This window comes from Acipenser ruthenus, chromosome 18 (genome assembly GCF_902713425.1).
Source record: "Acipenser ruthenus chromosome 18, fAciRut3.2 maternal haplotype, whole genome shotgun sequence".
Lineage (NCBI taxonomy): Eukaryota > Metazoa > Chordata > Actinopteri > Acipenseriformes > Acipenseridae > Acipenser > Acipenser ruthenus.
In genome coordinates, this window is record NC_081206.1 from 6,817,301 (window position 1) to 6,826,991 (window position 9,691).

The 9,691-nt window shown below is 38.3% G+C and overlaps 1 protein-coding gene across 3 annotated transcripts; it reads left to right on the plus strand.

The window, feature by feature from the left end:
• The first annotated feature begins 539 nt into the window (after positions 1-539).
• Positions 540-5,364, plus strand: LOC131698599 (COMM domain-containing protein 7-like). 3 transcript variants are annotated; one of them, XM_058991036.1, is made up of 9 exons: positions 541-724; positions 1,558-1,608; positions 1,980-2,082; positions 2,180-2,236; positions 2,330-2,367; positions 2,722-2,812; positions 3,509-3,558; positions 4,398-4,446; positions 4,991-5,364. In XM_058991036.1, the coding sequence occupies exons 1-9, from the start codon at positions 641-643 to the stop codon at positions 5,065-5,067; spliced, it is 600 nt and encodes a 199-aa protein (XP_058847019.1). In that variant the 5' UTR covers positions 541-640; the 3' UTR covers positions 5,068-5,364. The 3 variants fall into 3 exon arrangements, with proteins under 3 accessions (XP_058847020.1, XP_058847019.1, XP_058847018.1); XM_058991035.1 differs by having other exon boundaries at positions 542-724; positions 1,555-1,608; XM_058991037.1 differs by lacking the exon at positions 1,558-1,608 and having other exon boundaries at positions 540-724.
• Positions 5,365-9,691: the final 4,327 nt, after the last annotated feature.

A 9,691-nucleotide genomic window follows, 5' to 3' on the forward strand; every position in this document is an offset into this window, starting at 1 on the left:
GTGCTGGGGTGCCCAATGCCAGTCCATTAGAACAACTCCACTCCAGGTTTAATGGGTAACATGAGTTAAGCCCTTTCGGGCTAGGATTCGTTTTTCAAATGGTTCAATTTCAAATGACAAAGACTTAGATGGAAACTTTGCTCACCCTGAGTGGATTGGTACCAGTAATTGTACATTTTCAGGGGTTGTAGCTTTTAACGAAATACCTGTTGTGCACAAATATGCAGATTTGAAAAAATAAAAATAAAAATAAAAACATATTCAAGTATATGCAATTATAGCAAGCTGCATTTTATATACTTTTATATATTATATATTGTGTTCTATAATATTTACTGAAATACACGGTTGGAAATATTTGTGTTTTAACTAATACACCCATCTTCTGTAAATAAATTACTACTTATCATTTACAAATTAACTTATCTACATTTAATACGTTAGGCATTAATATCTAAGGTCATAAGGTTTTATATAACTGGACTTAAACAAAAGCTCACGATACTGAAAGAACAGGGAAAGTGTTGAAAGTGCTACTCAGAATGTGAAGTCTGCTATTTCCTGCCTCACTGGTGTAGTCAGCTGAACACACAAGTGGGGAAGTTGGAAACTGGTCTATTTTATTTATTGGGAGACGAAAATGCAGCTTTTGCATTTCAGTAAAGAGGCATTGCGCGATTCTGTCAGCACTGACATACAGAATCTAAACAAACTCAGTGAAGAGGTAAGCATTTAAAAAAAAAAATAGCGCAATGTCAATTCAGGCGTTTATTTTATGTCGGGCATCCCAGAATGAGATATCGAATCTATATCGCACTAGTACAGTACTAACAAATAGCACACAAAAGCATACATGCATTACAAAGTACTGTATTGCATGTGGGTTACTTAAAGTTGTATCTGTCGTCCTAATGGTATGTTTTAAAAGCGGAAGATTGGGTTACGAAGCTGCCCAGTGATTTTATAATGGAAGTCACATGATCATTTTTAAGGAGACGGTGGTTGCTATTTTATGCTACACCCACAGAAGCTACACTAACGATAGTTGATTATAAACCCTACACTTAAACATGTGTTTTTTTCTTTGCTGTTAAAAAAACAGTTTAACCGGGTCTAGACAACATTGAATTAATGTTGGATTAATGGTGAAGCTGCACCGGGGATGGAAATAAGACTCCTATTGCATAACAGTTTAATCAATTCCAGGTTTTACTAGGAGCTTGATTAGCCCCAGTGTATAGGTAAAGTTCAGGCGTGCCTTATATAAACTCATAGTAAAACTAGGAATGGATCAAACTGCTATGTACCAGGAGTCTTATTTCCATCACTGATATCAAATATTATAGGTGTCCTCAAAGCATTGATGTTGCACAGAAATGCTTACTTATGAACACGTTACAACCTGACAAAAATACTGTACCTGAAATCTACATTGAGGAAATCGTTAAATTGGAGTTCTGTTATTCCCAGTGAATCAAATATCAGGGGCAGCCGTTGCTAGTTCTTTAAGCTACATGTGGTTATTATTATTATTATTATTTTTTTTGTTTGCAGCAGTATGTAAGCCTGACAGATATTCTCTTCCGCTTCTTAACAGAACCCAAGGAGGTAAGAACATCTTTTCCAGATGAATCAGCAACCTGGTGTAGTGAGTGAGGTCCTCAATTTAAAGCTTGCCTATCAAATTGACATTATCTAAGCCTGTAGTGCCACACATCTAGTCCCTAAATTCAGCAAGCTTTGAACATTTAGAACGGGTCTCAGTGGAGAGCTTCAGACAAGTAGAGAGGTAAATTACACAACCAGAACATGTTTTCTCTCTCTCGGAAACTATTTGTGTTCCTTGCGTTAACAATATATAAAAAAGCACCATCAACATAACAATCATTTGGTGTTAAGTTTCACAGATTCAGCACAGTAATGCCATTTTGCAGTACAAGATCATCGTTGTTTTTGTAATATGCAGTTTTGTTCTTTAGACTGACAGGTTTTTGAGCCAGCTTAATGAGTTTGCCTCGGAGAATGGGATGAGTCCAGGGCCCCTCAAAAACCTGGTGAAAAGTGTCCTTCTGGTCCCCAATGGTGAGCAGTGAGAGAGCACACTGGGCATCCAAAGCAGTTTAATGCCATTCTGAGTCCATGTCCAAGTCTGTGTCATAACTGTTTGTTGTCTTTGTAGGTGCTCTGAAAAGAAATTTGACAGCTGAGCAAGTAAAGGCAGATCTCATTACCCTAGGTATGTTAAATCAAAATTCAGATTGTGTCGCAATATCTATATCCTGTATCGTTACATAAGAAGGTAACTGGTTATTTTTGCCTTTCTTTAAAGGACTAAACGAGGACAAGGCTAGTCACTTTGCAGACCAGGTAGCGCTAAGCTTTGTATCTATCCATCCATATATTACTAGTTTATATATTTCTAATTCTAGTGAAGCATCTAGCAAATATATGTGTTCCTTTAGTTCATTGTATTCCCAAATAGAACTTGAAATTTACTCTGAACTGTTTTGTTTTATCATTTCTGCAACATAAATGTTTTTTTATTTTTTGGGTGGGGGAACGGTACAAAATCTTACCCATCTTGTTGCAATTACTATCCCAAAAAACTGCAAAAGATTTGTGGCTGATTTAAAAAATATAACCCTACCGATATACATGTTGATTGGGTTTCCAGTTAAACGCAATACGTTTCTTATAAATCCCAGTTATTTCCTTACCCAGTGGAAGGTCCATTACCCTGCACTCTCCAGACTGGCAGTGGAGCAGACGCTCATGGTTAACCAGCTTGTGGACATGGAGTGGAAATTTGGAGGTACGTTCAGCTGCTTTCCAAATGCATCTTGCTTTGGGTTGTGTAGATTAGTGCAGTAACACCATGTTGAATTTAATCTTGATTTTCATGCTGTTGGGAGGGGGCAGGCATCAGGCCTCGTCAGTGATCGTATTGTGCATTTTAATATGAATAAAACATCAACAGTACTACCTTGTGTGATAACCCCCCTGTAAAGCATGACATGGTCATGGCTCCCATTTGCCCTATTATCACATTCCACAGGCTCTTGCATTCTCTATTAAGTAATATATTCTGTGTAGTGCCTTTAAGAAGATAATTAAATGTTTTAAGACCTGATTGGAGAAAAAAAAAACCTGTATCAGTTCTTGGTAAACACATTGGTGTTGCCTCGTCTTTATGTATGTGTGTCTAGTGATCAGTTTAGAACTTGTGCACTACTTGGCAGCATTGGCAGTAATTTCTCAGAGGTGCCACCTGACTCCTGGAGAGCACTGCTCACTAGGTCAGAGCTGGGTCCCATTGTTTGAGCAGCATATGGAAGCCTGCAGCTGTGTCTATCCATGTGGAAGATCTGTTCTGCTCATCCGTGCTGTTTGCTCACAACGATGACATACTTTTTCAGTACTGTGTGACTCCTAAACCTCCAAGCACTGCAGTCCACAGCCAAATACTAAGAATTATAATTATAATCAATATGTTGGTATTGTTTTTCAGTAACTGCAGGAAGCAGTGAACTACATAAAGTGGGAAGCATCTTCTTACAAGTAAGGTGTTTTTTTTTGTTTTTTTCAGCAATGTTAACTAATATTCCACTGGCTTTTCTGTGAATGTAGGTTGTAATGTAGGTTGTAGTGTAGGTTGTAGTGTACTTTACTTTTTCAAGATTTTGGAAGTGTGCCTTTATTTTCACAGAACTATGCATCTGCATTTAAGAGATTCTATATGCTGTGGTTGTAGGACTTGTTGACCTACTAACCTGTTATAGATGCCTCCCCATTGACATGGACCCCCAGTTTAATCAATAGGACGTCTGTTGAAATGTCTTGGTATAGAACGTTTTAGCATTCCTTCAGCAATGTGTTCTAGTGATGACAGGAAAAAGAACTGCCAAGGGTTGTGTTTCTGGAGCACCCATTTGGAGGGCTCCTGCTTTCTTCGCTTGTTCATTTTGAGGAACATCTTGATCAGTCTTACGAGTGAAAGAAGGGACCTGCTGGAAAAACAAAATAAGCAGCTATAGTACATGTTATTTTAAAATGTTACCAATAAATGAAGATGCTTTCTTTCATGTTATCTTCTTTCTGGCATTTCCAGTTGTCTTTACTTCATTTCATAGTAAGAGGACTTGTACAGTACACTGCATCACTCTAGATATCCAGTTATACATGCTCACTATTAGAATTCAGTGGTGGCAGGGTTAAACAGAAACAGCTTCAGTACTTCATTACAGTACATCAGTAATTGCGAATAGCTGTTTTCGGGACTGTGATAAAGCTCATAGTGAAACCCAGAGTGTCTGAAACTGCTATGCAATGGAAGTCTCAGTTCCACATTGTATTGTTTAAGACTCACAGCTGCAATCTTTTTCCATTCCTTTTTGCAGCTCAAGCTGGTTGTGAGAAAGGGAAACGCCACCGAGAATATCTTTATGGGTAAGCAGCACAATTCATAAATCTACTGTTCCACCTTTTCCTTTACTCTGATTGTGATCAGTTATGAAAAATGGTGTTGCTAAACATAGAATAAACAGAGCGCGGGGCCACTTCTATTTGGATTATTTAAAATATTTATTAACGCCAATCCTCTTCAGCAGTCGTCTTCCACTATTAGTCACCAGTGCTACACTTTCTTCAGAGACACATTTCACAAGACCTTGTGATATCCTGCTTACAGAGGCTGTCTGATTGCTGAGTTTCAGGTCCAGGGGAGCACCTCCTATCCTGCCTCTCTTAACTCTTTCTCCTATCACTACTTAACAGTTAACTGAACAGATGCACAACACTGACTTGCAATCTGTCTGCTCCACACTGAACAGCCCTTTATCGGCTTGGAAAAACCCTGATTGGACAGAGAATGCATTTGTTAAATGCCTTGGAGATTTCTGAACCAGATGGGGGTTTATCTGACAGAAATAATTGTTTTTTTATTTTAGTTAAAAAGGGAGCGCTGTGCTTACGTTCTTTCTTTTTTTGTTAGAGTTGACGTTGCCACAGTTCTACAGCTTCCTTCATGAGATGGAGCGAGCCAAAGCCAGTCTGGACTGTTTCAGTTAATCACTCTCACAGAAGACACAGTATTACAGCTCTGGAGTAAAGAGAAAAAAAAAAGTCAGTGCCTGGGGAGAACTACATTTCCCAGAAGTCCTAGAATAGACCAGCTGAAAGGAAGATGTTATTTTCCATCTGTACGTTCTGTGTGTTTTAACAAGTTCATTATTTGAAAAACATATCAACATAATTTCTTGTACCATATACCTGGTAGCCTTTATTAATGCAGAGACATTTTTTTTTATGTTTGATTGACATTCCTCTCGCTGATATTTTTGTAAATAAAATTGTGAGGCATTAGAACATCAGTTTTCGTTTTCCATTATTACTAACATTACCACTGTTCCTTACAAATGTGAAAGTTGAGCTGTTAATAGCTATCAGTTTATATAGGTAAAACGGTTGTGACAAAAAAAAAACAATGGTAAATTTAGAGTATTGTAAGCTTTCTGTTCATCTTCTAGAGCTGGATGTGGCTCATCTGGGTGTACCTTTGCATTGCGAAGAGCTGGAGAGTAACACAGGTTTTGCATCCAATTCGATCTTCAGTTAAAATCTGAATTTCAAAGGTTCTTAGTACTGCTAAGTTAAACCGGTCTGAACCTCTCTGGAGTCTAAGATTACAGAACCACAGAATTGTTTTCTGCAGGTTTGTTTAGAGAAGGCGAGTCTGAGCAGATGGTGTGGCGATCCAAACATACAAAGGACGGGGTTCTCTTTATTTTCAAACAGGAGCTGCACACTTTCCAGTATCTCTTCAGCATTTGCTCTCATGCTGCGAGTTTCCGCTTGCCGAGGTCTATACCCCATTGGATTTCAGTGTAGCTGTGGCAGCCGATATTAAAGAGTAACCAGCATGAAAATTGCATTTTTCCCTTTCTTTTGTCATGTTTATAATGCAGTAACGAAACTAGTGCAGAATAGTTCTCTCTTTTTTTCTTTTTCTTTGACATGTTGGCTCTCACCAACGTTCTGAACCCTGCCCCCTTCATTTGAAAAAAAGATAGTGACCACAGACAGGTTAGAACGGATGAAGACAAACTACACACCGGATCAAACTGGCGTATCTGAGGTCTCGCACATCAATCCCACCTGTGTGAATGCCATTATTCATTCTGAACAGGTCTAGAAATAAATACACAGGGGTCTGTTTTAAGAATCTAAACAGTTGGGATGGGACTAAGACTCCCAGTGCATAGCAGTGTCACCCATTTCGGGTTTTAATACATGCTTGATTAGCCCCAGTGTATAGGTCACAAGCTCAGATGAGTCACATTCAACTCCTAGTAAAACTGTGAATGGATCAACTACTATATGTGGGTGTCACATTAACCTTTTAATTCTATATTAATCCTGCTTCCCCCAGGGTGATTTAATGACTCACTTAGTAACTCTATACAGTATATTATATATACCATGCATATTGTAAAGCACCCTGGATGCTCCACATGATGAGGTCTATATAAAAGTCATCTGAATGGTATTGTAATAAAAATGAAATCGAGACTTTTGGGGTGGGGGGGTTCAACAAAAACCTGGCTTGTTCATTGTCCCTGAGAACTTTAGGAACTGGAATTAGGAACCAGCAGCTCAGACACAGGTGTCTGATAAATGCACTTCTGGAAAGAAGTTTGTGTCAGTTGGCTTGTGACTAGAAGCAGGCAGGTTAAAACCTCCAGGTGTTTCATGAAGGCAGGTCAAGGAAAGCACTTGTTTCTGTAGGTGTTTTTACAAGGGTTATTGAACTGCATAATGCTGTGTTTTACTCATAAGGTTTTGGTGCCAGCTTTGCTTTCTATGTATTTTAAAGTATTGTTATCTTAAATGCTTAAGCTCCTCGAGTAATTGAATTTCCACTGAGCTTTTTGATGTATAATAATAATAATAATAACTGTTCATGTTATGTGTATTTTATAAATCATGTCACCAGCATCCCCTTAACAACCATAAACACAAATGTGCTCCAGTGATTGAACTGGTTTTATCTACTGTATATAACGCTGACAAAGGCGTCTGGCATGACGTTTGCCTGCGCTTTCCATGCTTTGGCCAGTTGCTATGGTGGCTGTCAGTGTTTTAGGTTTTTTAATAACCGCAATGCAGTTTAACAACATGAATCGCAAAGAAAACAGATCAGGTGGCAGACATTTTAATGAATTGCCATGTTCACTGTCTAAGATCAAAGCTTTGGCAGAACTGCTAAATAGTTTGGCTTTTTTTCAAAATGGGGCCTTACAGTATGTATCTAATGTGACCTCACTGCATCTGAAACACAGGATATATATATATATATATATATGGTAAAACGTGATGTGGGAAAGCCTGACTTCCCTAATGGTGTCTGTGATAAGACAGAACTGCTAGCCAGGGTACTCTATCCCAGCTATGTGGTTAGCAGCCCCTGCTCTCACTGTCAGGGTTATGTATGCTTTCCTGCCCCGTTCTGAGAACGTCTCACCCCGTATGCCTGGGTCGGCAGCGTAGACAGGAGGCCGGTGCTTCCTGTAGTATTTCAAATAGCGCAGGCCCCTGCCTAATCTTGGTGGGACAGGCGCCAACGGGAGGGGTAAGGCCTGAGTGGGGAAACAACTGTTAGGCCTTGTGGTTTGAAGCTGTGGAACAAGCCCTTGTCCTGAGCAGTGTTCAATTTGAGCTTCTCTCTCTCTCTCTCTCTCTCTCTCTCTCTCTCTCTCTCTCTCTCTCTCTCTCTCTCTCTCTCTCTCTCTCTCTCTCTCTCGTGTGTTTTTAAAAACCTAAATAACAGGACTTCAAAATAATTATCTATGTGAATGTTCTAGTTATACAAGTAATACTGGCCATAAATGTGTAAAGAATTCTTACAGAATACCATGCAATAAATCATTTTGGATATCATCATGTGGATTTTCAGCCAATATATATTTTAAGTGTAACCAAAATGTATAACAATGAACAGGCAAAATACTTGAATGTATAAAAAAATAATGTTAATATTAGAAAATGAAAAACAAAACACATTATGTGTCCTCAGGAGAACTTAGAATATATAACTTTGTTTTTTTTTTTGGTTCTATTTTTATAAAAGTACCTCATTCAAAAAAAATGAGTCAATTAAAGACTGCAGAAAATGCTTTGAAAGTATGGCCCACTGGGTTTTTCAAATGTTTTTCAAATCTTTTATAACCAGAAGCACCATTTTATAATTCAACTTTTATATCTAATTTACTTTCTGCAATTTGAAAAGTATTTGAACCCTTTCAGGTACAAGGGACATATATGTCCCACAAATAAAATGATGCAAACTTTTTTATATTTGCAACGAGGTGCACGAAACAGGGTTTCAAATTTACTGACAGGTTGGTTCTGGTCATCCAAATACAGCAGTCAGTTTGCTTGTGATACTCGTGTCACTCTCAAATGTATTTTAAGAAGAAACCATTTAAACAACCACTCAATTCCTTGTTACTTTAAAGGGTTAAGGTACAACATTATCTAGCGTGGTATCCATCTGATCCATGTTGCTTCTCTGAAACACTGCAATCTGTTTAACTGACCTCTCTCCTGACCTGTGCTACCTGTGAAGGAGCCTGCTCGCCCACACAGCATCACCAGGATCTCTCACTGGAAACAAACACCTCTTCTACATGCTATTAATAACTATCTGTCCTTGAAGCCACTGACACACAATCAAACCCTTCAATCAAATCACTGAAACTGCAATGGAATATGCACAAGAAAGGCAGACTGTATGTTCAGAATGCTGCATTATTGTAAAAGACTCTGCATTGATTGATTTATTTTTTTATCATGCTGTTGTGAATGTGGAATAGGGGGAAAAGTGCACTAAAAATCACCTAGAACTGTATAATCATTGAAATGTCATTAATACCAGTGCCCTACTGTTATCTATTCACATACCCCCTCAGCATTACCAGCAATGGCAACCAATATTGCACAGCAGCACAATGGTGTGGATATGGTACCATGGTACTGCAATGGATTTCCAGTTTGTATTGGTTCATACCTCTGTGTTACCATAGGTATATCAAAATATGAAAATGTTGTACTGTTAGCATTCCCATTTCCCTTTAGGACAAAGCCATGGCATTGTCATTGAAGATCATTTAGTTGCTACCTTAAAGGGTACATAAGGACCTTTTTATTTTATTGTGTTGCATGTTCCCATGTGTTGCTACAACTGTTTACGTAAGGTGTGTGTATTGTTTTAAATAATTTTTGTTATAATTTGACCACTTTTTTAAACTTTTAAATTGCTTTCCCTGCCTCAAGATGGCTTCCCATGTACCTGCATGGACCTCTCAGAACTACATTTCCCATCATCCTCCTGCTCACATATGTAACTGACCAGTGAGCAGGAGGATGATGGGAAATGTAGTTCTGTTGTGCTCCCCTTTGGGGTATAATTCATTACATTGGATTCTAATGGAGTGTTAATTTAAAGCACATGGAAATATGTCATCTGTAAAGTGGAATTCATATTTTCACTATCACCATAACACCTTGGATGTCGGGATCTGGTGTTTTTAGAACATTTCTAGATGATCTTTTTTATATATAATAGTTCCTAAATACGTTACTATATTAAGAAAGACTAACCATTAACAAAAAAATATTTTAACAGGTGGTGCAA